At 41.9% G+C, this 18636-nt stretch overlaps 1 protein-coding gene across 2 annotated transcripts in view; it reads right to left on the bottom strand.

Moving 5' to 3' along the window:
• Positions 1 to 17223: 17223 nt before the first annotated feature.
• The window catches only part of RPAP1 (RNA polymerase II associated protein 1), a 128589-nt gene continuing 127176 nt past the window's right edge, over positions 17224 to 18636 (bottom strand). The window contains exons 25-26 of one of the 2 annotated variants that reach the window (XM_073586378.1): positions 18282 to 18475; positions 17224 to 17696 (exon numbers count right to left, since the gene is read on the bottom strand). In XM_073586378.1, the coding sequence (XP_073442479.1) occupies positions 18305 to 18475 (171 nt within the window). In that variant the 3' untranslated portion in view covers positions 17224 to 17696; positions 18282 to 18304. Of the gene's footprint in view, positions 18476 to 18636 lie in introns of both variants that reach the window. The other variant, XM_073586369.1, reaches the window with a different exon arrangement.

The raw sequence follows: 18636 nt of genomic DNA on the forward strand, positions 1-18636 counted from the left end.
AGCGTCGAGACGTGGCAAAAATACTATAGCACACCCCATAGGTTTGAAATAGACTGCGTAGGGCTGTGTTCACACGTTGAGTTCTCAATGCAGCTATAATATAACTGAAAACACTGTAGATGCAGCTAAGGGCAGTTTTATTTAGAGATATTCATTTGCAGGCCTGGCACAAAGTCATGTCTACTAATTTGAAGAGGCGCCGGGGGTGTTGACAAGTTTGCTTGACTACTGACATGGTAGTTGGACCAGGGTCCTGCTTATTGAATTACTCATCTCTAGTTTTATTGCTAAAGGGAGTTTGACTGATCAAACCAAACACAGGATGGTGCACCCTTGACATGGCCAAGCAATTAAGTGCACCGTCGCGAATAGTTTTTTCATCCATTTCCATTCTCCACTTCCTGGTTTTGACAGCTTTGGCTTTACAAGAGCTAGAAGAGAGCGGAGTGGGTGGGAAGGTGCCCTAAACGCTCAGCCACACCAAGAGTGCACCGAGTGCCTGTGCTTTGTTTGTTCAGTCGTCTTGTGCCGACAGACTCTTGTTCAGTGAAATAGCAGTTTGACGTGCAGCCACCACAGCTTTCAATTATTGTCATCTGCAAAATACACAGCTCAGCATGTCAACATCATGGCTACAAGAGAATGCAGCCTAGAATGGAATATTTAATGGCCGGGTGGTTTTCGCTAGCTACAAATAATTCTCACACAGATAAACTTCTTAATAAGGCACCATCTACACTACAACTGGATACACTGATGGACTGGGGAAGTGCAATATAAAGTACTATAAAACAACTCAAAGGATAGGGTTGGTCCAGGTTCACATGGCCGTATTGTAAATCAGATCAGTCATGACCACAAATTGTGGACATGACTGGCTCCATGTGCTCGACCGCAGTGCGGACGGGTGCCATAGCTGCCTTTAGGCTGCATGCCTTATTCTGGTCAGGACCAAAGTAGTGTATGCTACAATTTTTTTTACATGATCCGCGTGGGAAAACGGCCATGTGCACTGGCTGTAATTGGTCTGTGTGCTCCCCTTGTGTGGTCCGTGGAGCCCATAGACCAATTATATGCTCATCTTAACAAGCCCTTACATTTGTTCTATTATCACACATACAGTATACAGGTTGACATTAAGTTCCCATTGCATTTGAGCCACTTGTCAATGGCTCCTTTTAAAGCCCTGAACAATGGTGTTTGGATAGAACCCCTGATGAGCCCGTTCACCACAATGCATCTCAGTCTGGCCTCCGTTTTGGCAGTGTCTGCCTGTAGGGCTTTAGATGAAGTCACTGACGTTTAGTACAAACGCAATGTGAACATATCCGAACAGTAATGTAACATATTCTGGGTCAGGTGAAGTAGAAATGCTAAATGCAGGATACTGAATATTGATAACTGTTCTACTGCCGCAGTATACACCATGTACAGACAGCGATCTGGGTAATTCCGCACTCGACAGGTGAGTCACTTTTATGTTTTATTTATTATTCATTATATTCAATGTGGGAATTAGAATGTTAATGCTCAAAATCTCTCAGATCTATGCAGACTCGGATGTTAACCCTAAAAGTTGCTCTTCCTTTCCTTTGTTTGTTATTGCTGGTTTTGATCAATGGCCAAAATATGATTGATGTAGAATAACAAAATAATAATAATAAGAAAAACTTTCCGTGCCCTTTCCTGGTGATTACAGTATATGGATTTATCATAAATTTATTTTATATTACTAGCAATCAGCAGCAGAAAGGAAAGCAGCACATGGACTAGTAGTGCACATCAGCAAAACCGAACTACAGCATTACTGTGCAAAATCGACTACGCTGCAGTCAGTTGAAACTTGATTGCATTGTAGGTCCCAAGATTATTGAGTGATGTAGTAGTATTGATATCCAGAGGTTTCTGTACTTCAAGGGAATCTGTCAGCAGGTTTTTGCTGTTTAATATTAAAACAACATAAAGTAGGAGCAGAGATCCTGATTCAAGTAATGTGTCACTTGTTCAGCAGCTGCTGTAAGTTTCAATATAATCAGTGTTTTATCAACAGGAGATTATCAATGGGGAACACGAAAATTGGTGTCTGATATATTTAACCTGCTTTTAGGTCAGTTTTTGTTGCCAATTCTAAATCTGCCTTTATTTTTCTTCCATCAGCATTAGTTAATGAGATGCGATGTACCCTGTGTATTTGCATAAGACCGATCGAACACTAGGACTGATGTCTACTAAACATTATCATTTTTGCTTTCTTGGTTATTAAAACAAATTCATATATGAAGATTTATTTAACCCCTTTCCGATATTGGGCATAATAGCATGCCCATCTGGACTCCTCCTGTCAGTACCAGAGCCCGCACCTTTCCGGGCACATGAAAGCTGATCTATACAGCTGACATGTGCCAACAACAGCCACGGGTGGAGTCACAATCCACCTTCAGCTGTTAACTAGTTAAATGCCGTTATCAATCTCTGACAGCGGCATCTAAATTGCCCTTACCGAAAAACGCGTTGCTATTCCCGCCCATCGGTGACCCTGTCACATGATCGCGGGTCACTGATGGGTCGGCATTGATAAGCAGAGGTCTGGAGCAGACCTCTATGGTTGTCATTGTCAGATTGCTCTGAGCGCTGCCCCGTGGTCGGCGCTCATAGCAAGTGAGCATTTCTGCTACACACCAGCAATCTGATCATCGCCTGTGAGTAGCAGAAGTGATCGAAGTACTGCAGCTTCTAGTCTCCCATGGAGACTATTCAAAGCATGCCAAAAGTGAAAAAAAATGTTTTTAAAAATATATAAAAAATATAAAAGTTCAAATCACCCCCCCTTTTGCCAGATTCAAAATAAAACAATAAAACATATTTGGTATCGTCGTGTTCAGAATCGCCTGATCTATCAATATAAAAAAAGTATTAACCTGATCACTAAACGGCATACCGTGAAATAAATTCAAAACACCAGAATTAAGGTTTTTGTCATCGCTACATTGCAATAAGATGTAATAACGGACAATCAAAAGATCATATTTACACCAAGTTGGTATCAATAAAAACATCAGCTCGGCACGCAAAAAATAAGCCCTCACCCAACCCCAGATCCTGAAAAATGGAGACGTTACAAGTCTTGGAAAATAGCGCTTTTTTTTTTTAAACAAATTTTGGAATTTTTTCTCACCATTTAAATAAGAACCAAATGTGTGTTTTTTATTGTTTTATTTTGAGTGCAACAAAAGGGGGGTGATTTAAACTTTTAGATTTTTTAATGTTTAAAACATTTTTTTTTCTAACTTTTTACTGTCTCCGATAGTCTCCATGGGAGACTAGAAGGTGCGTCTATCTGATTGCCTGTGCTAGCAGGGCTTCTTAGCTATACGGCAAAGACCCCGGGTTGTCATGACCCCTGAAACGGAAGCAACTGAAGGAGGTACTGCACTCAGATTATACTACAAAACCAGTGAAAAGTCCTCTTTAACACATAGGATATACATATGAGTATTGGATTAGAGGGGGGGGGGCTGATTTAGGATGGTATGGCATGGATTAGTTATATATTAAATAATTAACCTGGAATAAAAACACAAACACAAAAAAATAAAAGAGCAAAATAGAAATAGAAACAGAACTAAAATATTTACAGTACAGCTCATACGATGTTCAGAATAACATCCAGGAGAGTGTGAGATTAATACAAGAGGGATTGTACTGTGACAGAAGAATGTCCATTTTAACACACACAAACTAAAAGTATAAGGCAGGAACTGTTCTTTCAAAACTTTCCTACATCAAAGCTCCATGATCATACACACAGAGCGCTCTGTGACTTCTGGTCTTGCAATGCACAGGAGGTTGCACAAAAGCACAGGGATAAGATGACGTCTGCAAGGTCAAAATCAGCCGCCTCGTGATTCTGCCCTGGATTATGTGGCAGTTTCTCTAAATCCCCAAAAGCTTAGACATTAGCACTTTTACCATTCTGTGAAAACAACATGCCAAATTAACCAAATAGTCACCAGAAAAGGATATTTGCAAAGGTTATCAGTGTTGTCTCTGTAACCATTGGTATCGTGGGTTGTAAATTTAACAATTTTTTTTTTCCCCACCGGTGAGCCTGTGCTAATACCACATAGCCAAACTGAATGGGCAGATCCGCAGTATACATTGTGTACAGGGGTGAACCTAGCCTATCTGCTGCCTGAGGCGAACAGCAAAATGACGCCCCCCCCGCACACAAAGTAAATTTTCATATCTATCCTGTAAAACTGAGTGCAATAGTGGACATTTTGATTTAGATAAATAGAAAAAAAAGGTGTCCAAATACAAGGATGTCAGCGCCATCACACGCACATACAAGAACAACACAGAAGTATCCAGAACAAGGGTCATTAATGGCAATGGTAGGCCTGGCACAGGGCTGGACTGGGACAAAAATGCAGCCCTGCCACACAAACTATAGCACTCATCACCCCGATCAGTGAATTTTTGCTATACATTGCCGTCCCCTCATCACTCTCTTTAAGGAGTTATTTGAAGAGCCACATGTGACTGGCACCACAGTGCATATGACTGACCACAGCTCCATTTATATGGCGCTCTTCAAAGCTACGTTTCCTAGGATCATGGGGGTCCCAGCGGTCAGATCCACAACAAACAGAAAGTCATCCCCTATCCCAACATAATGCTCCATACAGTATTATGTGCCCCATATAATGCTCCATACAGTATTACGGGCCCCATATATTACTGCATACAGTATATTGGGCCCCAAATATTACTTCATACAGTATTATGGGCCCCATATATTACTTCATACAGTATTATGGGCCCCATATATTACTTCATACAGTATAATGGGCCCCATATAGGACTTCATACAGTATAATGGGCCCAATATATAACTTCATACAGTATAATGGTGTCACGTGAACCCGTCCTGTGTGACGCGATCAGCAGGCCGGTAACAGACAAAAAGACGCGGCACGTGAAGCTGTCCTGTGTTACACGGCCCGCAGGCCGGTAACTGTAAACAAGACAAGGGGGAGGGAGCACAGTTACAACGGTGGGCCCTGCGATACGGAAAGGGGACTCCCCTGAGTCAGTGTCCCTAACGCTCCTAACGTTCCCTATGCCGGTTCCGCACCAGGCGCCACTCAGGATACCTGTCGCCCTAGCACACCCTACACCTATCCCTTGCTAGGGAGCTGGGTGGCGCAGGCACTGGCCCCACCGCTGTACTAATACACACGAAGGAAAAACACAAACAGGGGAACACCACTTAGCTATACTCTGTGCACTTGCTCCTGGCAACAGAGACCACCACCAGAATGCAGCTCTCCTCCTGAAACGCTGCCACCAAGCTCTGTCAGAGCTACAAGGAAATCCTCCGATTGCTTCCACACCAGGGCTCAGACCGTGCTGCAATGAGCTCTCTCCAGCTCCTTCCTCCACCAGGGATGGTTGGAAATGAATACTATCACCAACACTGATTGCAACACCTGTGACTCTTTTATAGCAGAGCCAGCAATCACACCTGCATTATAAATGTGCACTTAACTAAAGAAACAGAGTGCAATGACGCTCACCACCACCGGGGGCAAACTTAGAACAAACGACACCACAGTGCAATAATCCAAATGGCCACCGGGGGAAAAACCATCTCTAAGCTTGAGGAAAAAAAAGGTAACCTGTGCTTTTATCTGTCCTGATCCCGTATGGATCATGACAAATGGGTCCCATATATGACTTCATAGAGTATAATGGGCCCAATATATTACTTAATACAGTATAATGGTCCCCATATATGACTTCATACAGAATAATGGGCCCAATATATTACTTCATACAGTATAATGGTCCCCATATATTACTTCATACAGCATAAGCACCATATATTATTTAATACAGTATAATGGGCCCCATATATGACTTCATACAGCATAATGGGCCCAATATATTACTTCATACAGCATAATGGGCCCCATATATTACTTCATACAGCATAATACCAACAAATTGAAAAAGTATAGGTCATTTAAGGGGATCACCCGACACAGGATTTGGCAAAAACATATAAATCTTTATTTGGACACAGATAACAAACAGAGTTTAAAAACATTAAAAATCGTCACTCATGTGACATCCACAAACAAAGGCTCATAATAGAGCCACACCTCCCTGGCTATGCACTCCTAATAAAACATATATTACTTCATACAGTATAATCAGCCCCATATATTACTTCATACAGTATAATGAGCCCCATATATTACTTCATACAGTATAATGGGCCACAAATATTATTTCATACAGCATAATGGGCCCTATATATTACTTCATACAGTATAATGGGCACCATATATTACTTCATACAGTATAATGGGCCCCATTTATTCATACAGTATTATGAGCACCATATATTACTGCATACAGTATAATGGGCACCATATATTACTTCATACAGCATAATGGGCACCATATATTACTTCATACAGTATAATGATCCCCATATATTACTTCATACAGTATAATGGGCCACAAATATTATTTCATACAGCATAATGGGCCCTATATATTACTTCATACAGTATAATGGGCACCATATATTACTTCCTGCAGCATAATGGGCACCATATATTACTTTGTACAGCATATTGGGCATATATTACTTCATACAGCATAATGGGCACCATATATTACTTCATACAGTATAATGAGCCACATATATTACTGTATACAGTACAATGGGACCCAAATATTTCATACAGCATAATGGGCCCCATATATTACTTCTTACAGTATAATGGGCCCCATATATTACATCATACAGTATAATGGGCCCCATATATTCATACAGTATTATGAGCACCATATATTACTGCATACAGTATAATGGGCACCATATATTACGTCATACAGCATAATGGGCACCATATATTACTTCATACAGTATAATGAGCCCCATATATTACTTCATACAGTATAATGGGCCACAAATATTATTTCATACAGCATAATGGGCCCTATATATTACTTCATACAGTATAATGGGCACCATATATTACTTCATACAGGATAATAGGCACCATATATTACTTCGTACAGCATAATGGGCCCCATATATTACTTCTTACAGCATAATGGTCCCCATATATTACGTCATACAGTATAATGGGCCCCATATATTCATACAGTATTATGAGCACCATATATTACTGCATACAGTATAATGGGCACCATATATTACTTCATACAGCATAATGGGCACGATATATTACTTCATACAGTATAATGAGCCCCATATATTATTTCATACAGTATAATGGTCCACAAATATTTTTTCATACAGCATAATGGGCCCTATATATTACTTCATACAGTATAATGGGCACCATATATTACTTCATACAGCATAATGGGCACCATATATTACTTCGTACAGCATAATGGGCACCATATATTACTGCATACAGTATAATGGGCACCATATATTACTTCATACAATATAATGGGCACCATATATTACTTCATACATCATAATGGGCACCATATATTACTTCATACAGTGTAATGGGCCCCATATAATTCTTCTACCCAAACCCCGCTGTTCTGTGTATTCTGATCCTCCGCAGTGCTTGGCACAGGGACATCATTAACTCTGCCTATATAATTGTCCACTTGGACTGATAGTAATAGTGATTTGTTTGTACCCTGTTGTCTGGCGCTGGCCCACTTTATGGGGGTGCTCAGGGCATATGATGATACACCAGTAAAAAGTATGAGAGGCTCAATGTGACCAGTGCCACCTAGTTTCCTACCCCTCTTATTCGACTGGTACTGTGGGCACACTGACTGGTACTGAGAAAAAGAAAGAACAGAGAGAAAAAGAAAACAGAGAAAGAAAGAAATAAAGAAGAGAGAGAGAAAGAAAGAGGGGAAAGAAAGAAATAACAGAGACAAAAAGAAAGAAGGAAAGAAACAGAGAGAGAGAGAAAGATTCTATAGATACAATAGCAGCCCGGCTCCCACTGTAGTGCCCACCTGAGCCTCCCGATGCAGGACATATCATGATCCGTTCACATGGCCGGCATCCCCAAGTTCAAGGCGATCCTGCTGTCTGCGCTGTTGGGGGAGGACACGGTGATGGATCTGAAGCATTCCCAGAAGTGCCTCCATGGTTCCGTCACAATCTCCTCCCGAAATTACCTCATTTCCAGTCAGCTTCTAGCACGTCACTTCCGGTGGAAAGTCACGTGCGAAATTTAAAGTGCTCCTCGGGGCTCCGCCGTGTACTCCTGTGTCCGCGGGAAAAGTAAGCTTCCAGTCGGGGCAGAATCTCTCTCAAACTCGGGACTGTCCCGCTGGGAGGTATGAATGCTCCCCACCATACACCTTGTACACGTATGGCTCCGCATACATCATACACACACGGTTCCGCTTTTTATGCCTCACACACACACGGCTCCACTCAGTACACACATGGCTCCACTCCGTAAACTTCGTACACATGCGGCTCTGCTCCGTACACCTTGTACACATGTGGCCACGCTCTGTAAACCTTGTACACAAATGGCTCCGCTCCGTAAACATTGTACACATGCGGCTTGGCTCCATACACCTCGTACACACGCGGCTCTGCTCTGTACACCTTGTACACACACACGGCTCGCTCCGCTCCGTGTACACACACAGCTCCACTCCATACACATCTCTGCTCCGTACACCTCATACACACACGGCTCCGCTCCGTACACACACACAGCTCCACTCCGTACACCTTGTAAACATACGCGGCTCCGCTCCTTACACCACTTACACACGCGGCTCCGCTCCTTACACCTCTTACACACGCGGCTCCGCTCCGTACACCTCTTACACACGCGGCTCCGCTCCGTACACCTCTTACACACGCGGCTCCGCTCCGTACACCTTGTACACACACACGGCTCTGCTCCGTGTACCTCGTACACTTGCGGCTCTGCTCCGTGTACCTCGTACACTTGCGGCTCTGCTCCGTGTACCTCGTATACGTGCGGCTCTGCTCCGTGTACCTCGTACACGTGCGGCTCTGCTCCGTGTACCTCGTACACGTGCGGCTCTGCTCCGTGTACCTCGTACACGTGCGGCTCTGCTCCGTGTACCTCCCACACACGTGGCTCCGCTCCGTACACCTCGGTCCTCGTACACATGCGGCTCCGCTCCTTACACCTCGTACACACGCGGCTCCGCTCCTTACACCTCGTACACACGCGGCTCCGCTCCTTACACCTCGTACACACGCGGCTCCGCTCCGTACACTTCACACACTCGCAGCAATGCTCCGTACACCTCGTACACACACATGGCTCCCCTCCGTTTACACACACAGCTCCACTCCGTACACATCTCTGCTCCGTACACCTCGTACACACACACAGCTCCACTCCGTACACATCTCTGCTCCGTACACCTCGTACATGTGTGGCTCTGCTCCGTACACCTCACACACTCGCGGCTCTGCTACATCCATCCTGTAAACCCCCCTGACCCCACAAATAAACTTCCCACATCCAGGATGATGACAGCCAGCACAGACAGCAGAGTCCTGCATAAAACAAGGGCTGATGCGCACAGGACCTGTGATGAGGTCATAGGAGGGGAGGAGTCAAGGGTCACATGATATCCAGAGTGAAGACGATACAGATGAGAAGAGTGACTACAGGACCTGTGATGAGGTCACTGGAGGGGAGGAGTCAGGGGTCACATGATCAGGGGGCCCTGACTCCTTCCCTTCTGTGATCTCATCAATTACAGCCTCTTGCACGACCGCAACACCAGCGTGCAGAGGCTAAATTGTAGGTGCTGCGGGTAGAGGAGCGCATAATGCCGCTCCCTGCCGCTTCAGCACCTGGCTCAACTTGCCTCATTATAGCTGCGGCCCTGATTGTGTATACACAATAAAGAGGACCGGTCAGGGAATATTCAAGTCCTAACTAAAGGCATGTGTAAAGCCCCTTTAATGCCTATTCCATTTGTACCTTGCTTGTAGCATTTCACTGGGGCATTGAAAAATCTATCCATAAAGTTTTGATCACAAGTACAGTGGGGAGGGCACTGCACCACCAGCTCTCCCATTTCCCTTCCCTCCACCGGCTTCCAATCTTTGACTGACAGGTCACACTTCTTTTAGTTCCCTGTCTCCCCTGTGCAGGAGCCATCATCGCCCAGGTTCATTAGAAGGAACGACACATGCAAGTGAGCTCCTAATGAAGTTGTGTGATCAATGGAACAGCTCATGCAACGCCGTTAGGAGCTCACTTTGCAGGCGCCAAAAACGAACCCAGGTGAAGATGACACCTGCGCAGGGAAGACAGATCACTGAGAAGAGTGAGCTGTCAAAGACCGGAGGCCAGTGGTGGGTAGAGAAAAGGGAGTACTTGTGCTGTTGTAATTGCTGCACTGCAAAAATGCCCCAATTAAATGCTACAAGCAAGATATGAATGTAATAAGCATTAAAGGGGCTTTATTTAGTGATGGGCTGAATATTCTCCTGACAGGTGTCCTTTAACTTTGTTTGCCATACCCTTAATTTTGTCCATACTGGACAGGACTGTGGAGTCTCGCCTGATATGGAGTCAAACGTGCACGTGCATTCAGGGGACAAACTATCTAATGTGTATGGCCAACATGCTTTTTTGTCTTCATCCTTATTTTTAACCCCTTAACGACCAGAGCCATTTTTGGTTTTGCACTTTCATTCTTTGCTCCTTTTCTTCCCAGAGCCATAACTTTTTTATTTTTCCGTCAATACGGCCATGTGAGGGCTTGTTTTTTGCGGGGCGAGTTGTACTTTTGAATGACATCATTGGTTTTACCATGTCATGTACTAGAAAACGGGAAAAAAAACTGCAAGTGCAGTGAAATTTTAAAAAAGTGCAATCCCACACTTGTTTTTTTGTTTTGCTTTTTTTACTAGGTTCACTAAATGCTAAAACTGACCTGCCATTATGATTCTCCAGGTCATTACAAGTTCACAGATACCAAACATGTCCAGTATATTTTTTTTTTTTTATCTAAGTAGTGAAAAAAAATTCAAAACTTTGTTAAAAAAATAAAAAAAACTGCGCCATTTTCCGAGACCCGTAGCTTCTCCACTTTTCGTGATCTTTGGTTGGGTGAGGGCTTATTTTGTGCAAGCCGAGCTGAAGTTTTTAATGATACCATACTGGTGCAGATACAATCTTTTGATCGCCCGTTATTGCATTTTAATGCAATGTCGCGGTGACCAAAAAAACATAATTCTGGCGTTTTGACTTTTTTCTCGCTACGACGTTTAGCGATCAGGTTAATCCTTTTTTATTGACCAAATATGTGTATGTTTGATATATTTTATTGTTTTTTTTTTGAATGGGGCGAAAGGGGGGAGATCTGAACTTTTATATTTCTTAATTTTTTTTTTTTAAATATTTTGAAAAACATTTTTTTTTTAACGTTTGACATGCTTCAATAGTCTCCATGGGAGACTAGAAGCTGCCATAACTCGATTATCTCTGCTACATTCAGGCGATGATCAGATCGCCTGCATGTAGCAGAATACCTCACTTGCTCATAGCAATCCGGCAGTGACAACCATAGAAGTCTCCAGGAGACCTCTGTTTGTTATGTCAACCCATCGGTGACCTGCGATCATGTGATGGGAGTCACTGATGGGCGGATTTCTGGCACAATTGCCAAAACTGCATGTTAAATGCCGCTGTCAGTGTTTGACAGCAGCATTTAACGAGTTAATAGCAGCAGGTGGATTGTGATTTAACCAGCGGCTGTTCAGGGCACATTTCAGCTGATGAAAACTCACCACCAGAGCCCACATCAAAGGGAGGGAGACTGACATTGGCGTAAATTTATACCCGATGTCTGAAAGGGGTTAAAGATCCAAAAAAAATTTTTTTCACCCTTCCGTCAACATATACAGATACCACGGCTCGTTTTTAGTGAGAGTAGTTTTTTGAATGACAATGTTCATCTTACCATATAATGTACTGAAAAATGAGAAATTCCATTCTGGATGGAAATGAAGAAGAACTGGAAAGTCACCGTTTGTGTTTACAATATTCACTTTGCGATAAAAATGATCTGGTAACTTTGTTCTATGGGTCTGCACAGTGATAGAGATAATACATTTATATAGAATCTTTTTTTAAGTAGTTAAAAAGACAAAACAATTGTGTTCAGTCACGATATTCTGAGAGCTGCAATTTCTAATATTTTTCAGTTACTAGAGATGTACCTGGTCATGTTTCTTTTGTGTGGGAGAAGCTATAGGTTTTTTTGGTAACATTTTGGGGTGCATACTTTTGATCTCTTTTTATTCCATTTTCGGGGTGTGTGAAGTAACACAATAAAGCAATTCTGCCATTTTTAGATTTTTTTTTCAATTAGCGTTCAATATAATGTATTAATATATAATGTATACTTTTTTTAATTGGCGCAATTGCACATGAATTGTATATGAAGGGATACCAAGTACATTATTTTCTTAGATTTCGTTAATTATATTTGAAGTTGCGGAAACTTTTTACATTTTTTCTTTTACATTTTAAATTAGTCTCTTAGGGGCTTGAACCTGTGGTTACTTGATCGCATCTACAACATATTTTAAAACTGTCTATCACCTATTAAGCCCAGCCAAGTGCTTGGCAGACGTGCAGGCAGTAAGTGCTTGGTTGTGATGAAAGCCTATTGGCATACTGCATTGCGGGAGGGCCAATGGGAATCGGTAGCCGCCAATCCCACCTGTTCTTGACCTCTTACATCTGAATTGTGACAGGGGAAATTAAAGGGTTAAGTGGTTGCAATTGAAGCTATCCTTGCTTGCAGGAATTATTCTCTGGTGCTGGCTGTAGTACAAAGACACCAACGCTGTATGGAGCAGGTACAGCCCCTGAGCCTGTTCCATACGTAAAGTGCACACGTCCCTAGTAAATGTATGGCAGTTGTCACCAAAGGGTTAAACTACAGTAATTACCTGCAGATTGTTGCTAAACCTTTCACCATTGAAGCTGTTTTCACATGATGCAGTTTTTTAAGGCTGTAAGGAAAGTTGCTCTATCAAAATCATGCCCCCAACACATCTGCTAAAATTAAGATAAAGCGGCCAGCCCTTTAAAAAACTGGCATCCTCTCTAGCATCTGAGCCCACCCCCTCCAAAAAAAAAAGTACCTCACTGTCCCTGTTGCCCTGCTCTTGCCAGCTGTCTGTCACCATTGATCCCTCAATTCAGGTACCTCAATAGTCCCGTTGCTTCTTTCACCACCCAAATGTCCAAACAGTAGACAATAGTAGCCAATAAAGCCAGGGTCTGGGAGAAGTCGTCACAGGTCTCTGGGCTTAGTGGAGAATGAAGCAGAAAAAAGACCGACTCCAATCAAAGAAGACAACATTCATCAGTCACTAGATAGGATGAATAAACAGTTATTTCACTGCACATGATTCTTGGTTCTGACAGCATACTTGGCTCTGGTACTGTATGTATGTATGTCAGAAACAGCAAGTGACATACAGTTGATTGTGATAAATATCATCTCTCTTTGTTCTGTTACTAAATATATACACTGTGCATGTCAATTTCAACAAATGCTCGTATATACAGTACATCTATAAGTAAAGGATGAATATAATGTAATACAGTGTTGCTCACCATTATTGGCACATCTTCATTTTTTTCATAGCCTGTACAAGATCTTCAGAAATAAATGAAAATGTACCAAATTTATATCCTCAGGATTGTTAATTAGTGGTCCAAAGTAATATTGTCAACTTACATGTTGAAATATAAAAGAAGTAACAAAATAAACAGCATGTGCAGCAATAAAGGCACCTCTATTTAATACTTGGTTGCACACCCTTTGGCATTGATGACCACCTCTAAATGTTTCTTGTACCCATCTATAAGCTTCTTGCACTTCTCAGCTGATATTTTCTACTACTCTTCCTTTGCAGTTTGTTCAAAGCTCTTGAATGTTTGTAATGTTTTTTTTCCTAATGGCAGATTTCCGCTCACCCCAAAGATTTTCAATGGGATTGAGGTCAGGACTCATTGCTGGTCATTTTAAAACAGTCCATTTTTTGTCTTTAAACCATTCCTGTGTACTTTTGGATGTGTGCTTTGGGTCATAGCCTTGCTGGAGGACCCATGATCTTATACTCAAACCAATTTTTCTTACACTGGGTAAGACATTTTGCTCCAAAATCTCTTGATAATTCTCTGATTTCATGATTGCTGTGACATGGGGTCAAGGCTTCCAGTACCAGACGCAGCAAAGCAATACCACAGCATTATGAATCCTCCACCATGCTTAACTTTTTGTAGGGTATTATTTTCCTTATATGCTTAAACTTGCCGTCTGTAAACAGACTGTTGCTTTGCATTGCCAAAAAACTCTACTTTTGCTTCATCTGTCCACAGAACATTTTCCTAGAAGGATTGTGGGTTGTCAAGGTACTCTTTGGCAAAAACCAGTCATTCCTTTTTAAGTCTTTTCTTCAGCAATAATTTCTTCCTTGGTCTTGCTGCTTAGTTTAGTGTGTGGCATATGATAATTGATGAAATTATGAACCCAGACTGTTCCAGGCTGGCCCGACAGGTGTTTTAGATGCTTGCCATGGTGTTTTTTTCCCACCATCCACACCAACCTTCAAACACATATCTTGTCAAGTTTCCTTTTTTATCATGTGGTCTCGCTCTCTCTCTCTCTCTCTATATATATATATACACTGTATATATTTGTTTATCAAGTAGGGAGCCTATTAAAAATGTAATTGCCCCTAGGGGTACCTTGTGAGCCGCTAAATATAGTTGGGACTGCAGTGTGATTATAAGTAGATCATATGTTGGGAGAACACTGCAGAAAACCATCAGTCATGTGTGTGCACAACAGGGATTTTTGTGTACTCACAGTAAAATCCTTTTATCCGAGCTACTCATTGGGGGTCACAGGACCATGGTTGGTGATTCTCCCTCGAGTGCAGAGAATGGAGGTGTAGCCAGGCAAAGGGAACAGCTTCCATCTCTGCCACCATCTTGCCCAGGACCACCCATGCCAAAACGGATAGAGAAAATGGGCGGCAAAGTGCCCGGGCTCCTTGTTGAAGAGATAGCACCTTGGCACCGTGTCTTGAGGGAGATGCACCAACCATGGTCCTGTGTCCCCCAATGAGGTGAAGGAGAAATAAACTATAGAATGTTAGACGACAATCTAAAATCCACACTAAACACACACATTCTACAATAAAGGCTTATTCTTAAAATCATAAGATATTCCCTAAGCTGTTTCAAACATAAGGTTATGGACAGGTGATCAGTTTTTGCGTCTGTCTGCTCGAGTGCCATCCTCAATTGTATCAGTGTCCACAGGGTGTATTATTACTTGATAGGAGGGTATTATTATTTTATTAGTTGCACTTAGGACACTATTACTTGATAAGGGGGAAATTATAAGGCATATCTACTTTATAAAGTGGGACTTGGGATATTGTTACTTCACCCGAGCTAACTATCAGCATTTTTACTTTAAAAAGGAGTCGCTCAGGGCATTATTACTTTTTAAAGGAGCCTTCACAACATTAATGCTTTAAGTGGGCACTCAGGGAATTAAAACCTTGAAAAGGGCACTCAGGGGGATTCCATGACAATGTGGGGATCCCTATGTTGTGTGCAAGATTGGGCTCTGTGTAGGCTTGACCTCAGTGTTGCCATTGGGACTGCCAGAAGAAGCAAAGTACAACACTCACCAATTTGCAGCAGTCCCTCTGCTTCATTTAAGACAGTGCTTTTACTTGGACTGCACTAGGTCCTAGACACCTAAATGGGACAAGTTGCAGCTTGAGCCTGACAAGTCACTGTGTGTGTAAACTATAAAGGAAAGGCACGCCACCAGCTGTCAATCATTATGGCTTATATGAGGGTTTGGACATCATTGTAAAGGCTGATTCAGACATCCGTGGACACTGGTCCGAGATCGGACTGCCAATGCATGGACTGCCCGTGGTCTCCTGACCCAAGAGTGACAGCTCCATGTATTTCTATGAGGCAGTCCTGCTCGGACCAGGAAGCTATGGCCAGTCTGTGCATTGCGGACTGACTGTATATTGATTCTCAAGGATGTCTGAAGGAGCCTTTAATTTGATTCCATCTGTCCTAACACTCGGTGCACCCTTGGAGTGGCCAAAAGTGCTCCTTTCCACCTTCCTTGTGTTGTCTCTGTCTATGCCTTTATCTGGCTCCTTTACAGTCAGTGCTTTCAATCAAGGAAAAGAAGGGTGGATATAGATGGAAAACATGTAGGTGAGAAGCTGCACTGACGTGCTCAGCCACGACAAGGCTACAATTGAACATTTTTTTTGCAGACTGTCCATTAAATTCTCATTAAGCATAACTACATTAGACACTAAATCAGGACTTCATTTGTTCTGTAGTACCTGGCCATGCACTTTTTATAATGTAAAGGATCGTAGGAAGCTGCTCCTGTCTGCCTGGGAGAGAGCGTTATATTCAACACAAAACTGTAAGTATCATGTAAAACTACCATACAAAAGAATGCTAATATCACCACCTACTGATAGGAAAGAAGTATTTTACTAAATCATGGAAATGTAGTTTTGCCAAACTAAATGGACTACATAGCACTTTGATTTTTAGGTTTTACATTCACTTTAGAAAAGCGGAAATGAAACCCACTTAAAAACCTGAGAACCTAATAATTTTCCAAAGCAAATCCAAAGATGCAGGAAAATGTGCACAATGCAATCAAAATTTCCCACAGATTGTGCTTAGATGGCAACGCTTCCCAGGGCCTTTGCCAGTCCCTGCACATTTAAGGGGTTTTCCGGGCTGCAGGTAAAGTTTTGCAGTGACTCTGTGTGACTGCGGATTGATGTACCCTGACAATATACAACATGCACACTGTCAGGACTCCTCTTGTTGCCTGCTCAAGATAGCTGTCAGATGAGCTGAAGGATGTGATTTGCATATTTGCGGTCAAGTGCCGACTAGCAACTATTGCTGCTTCTCTCAATGTGACGGTAATTATGCAAATATCATACTTGAGCTGATTTGACTTCAAGCTTGAGCAGGTTTTTCAGTCGGCAAATTCAGAATGAAAATCTTCAGCATTTTCATCCAGTGTGGGCATTACCTAAGAGTAACTATTAGCGATTATACAACAGTGCCATTAATGTGAACTACACCAAAGAACTTAAAAATATCAACGTTTATTTAACAGATGTGCATTGTAAAAAAAAACAAAACAAAACAACAAAATAAAAGGTTGTCGGATGGAGAAAAACAAATGTTCAGATCAGTTTGATGGGGGGGGTGCACTGCTCTCCATGTCCTGCAACTGGTTTAAACAGGTAAAATCAGACCTCTGAACAAAAATGGTCTGCTTGTACCTGAAGCTGTGTTTTTTTGTAGGTTTGCAATTACTATATATATGAAAATCTATGTCCGCGGTTGCCACCTTATATACTGTAGTACATAGGATTTTCGAAACGGCACAAATCCATGTAAAAACGGATTATGACTTGAAACGCTTTAACGCATCCCTCTCAATGAAACAAATGTATCACCAGATGTTTTAGCTTCCATCTAAGTAAAAAGTGGGTACAGAGGAGCCAATAAATGGTCATGAAACCCCCTGACCAAAATGCAAGATGACCGGATGACCTATAGAGATAAGAAGAGGAACCAGTGACAGGTTTTTCATTGTATTTCATTATACGTTATGCTTTATTACTTTTATGCATATGTGAAAAGTGTGTCATCTGTGTGTTTTGTGTTTACTAGGCACGACCTCAGTCCTGTACATAAGAAAGACAAAAATAAAACCATCCACACTCTGCAGATGAAGAGGGGTCAATAAATGAGGGTTCGTTTGTTTTCACACATCACAGACCTCAAAAGCCAATACTGAATTTTTTTGGGTTCCAACACTCAAATGATTCCGAATGTTCATCGGTCAATCGTTGCGGCCACATCGGTCATTGTGGTCCAGTTTTGATTCATGTGTATGGGCTACCTTAATCTATTTTTTACATTATTTTATTAAGCTTCATGACAAAGGTCTCTGAATTCCAGATGTTCAATATTTCTGTTGTGACTTATGTAGGTCACTTCAGAAAGCAATGAACTATACAGCCTGTCCAGTATTCTTTCTAGTACAGGTATATAAGACATATGGAATAAAAAATAGAACAGCTAACTTGCTTTATTGCAACTAGCAAATTTTTTATGTACTTTTTTTTTTTTTACCATTTACTGCACTCTATGTTGAGTCATTCATCGTATTTTCGCAGCTTCACTTTTGCCTCTTTTGCTTTTTGCGGTCGTTCTGTTACCGTTTTCAGATGCTTCTCCCTGAGAGGTGGAAGGGTGTCGTATAAATCAAAGCCTATCGGGCTGTTGCTGGATGGTTGCCTGTAGTACAGGAGATGCTTCTTCAGACCCTTGAAATTTAAGGGTAGATTACAAAAAATACCAGATTAAATACAATATAACCAGTCTATTCACCATGCATAAATTCTTGTTTTGGAAAGTCACAAAGACAAAATCAGGTTGTAAACAAGTATTATAATCTAGGACATTTATAGCGGTGCAATAGGATATG

This window comes from Dendrobates tinctorius, unplaced genomic scaffold (genome assembly GCF_039654945.1).
Source record: "Dendrobates tinctorius isolate UK_male_01 unplaced genomic scaffold, ASM3965494v1 ptg000010l, whole genome shotgun sequence".
In the NCBI taxonomy this organism is placed as follows: domain Eukaryota; kingdom Metazoa; phylum Chordata; class Amphibia; order Anura; family Dendrobatidae; genus Dendrobates; species Dendrobates tinctorius.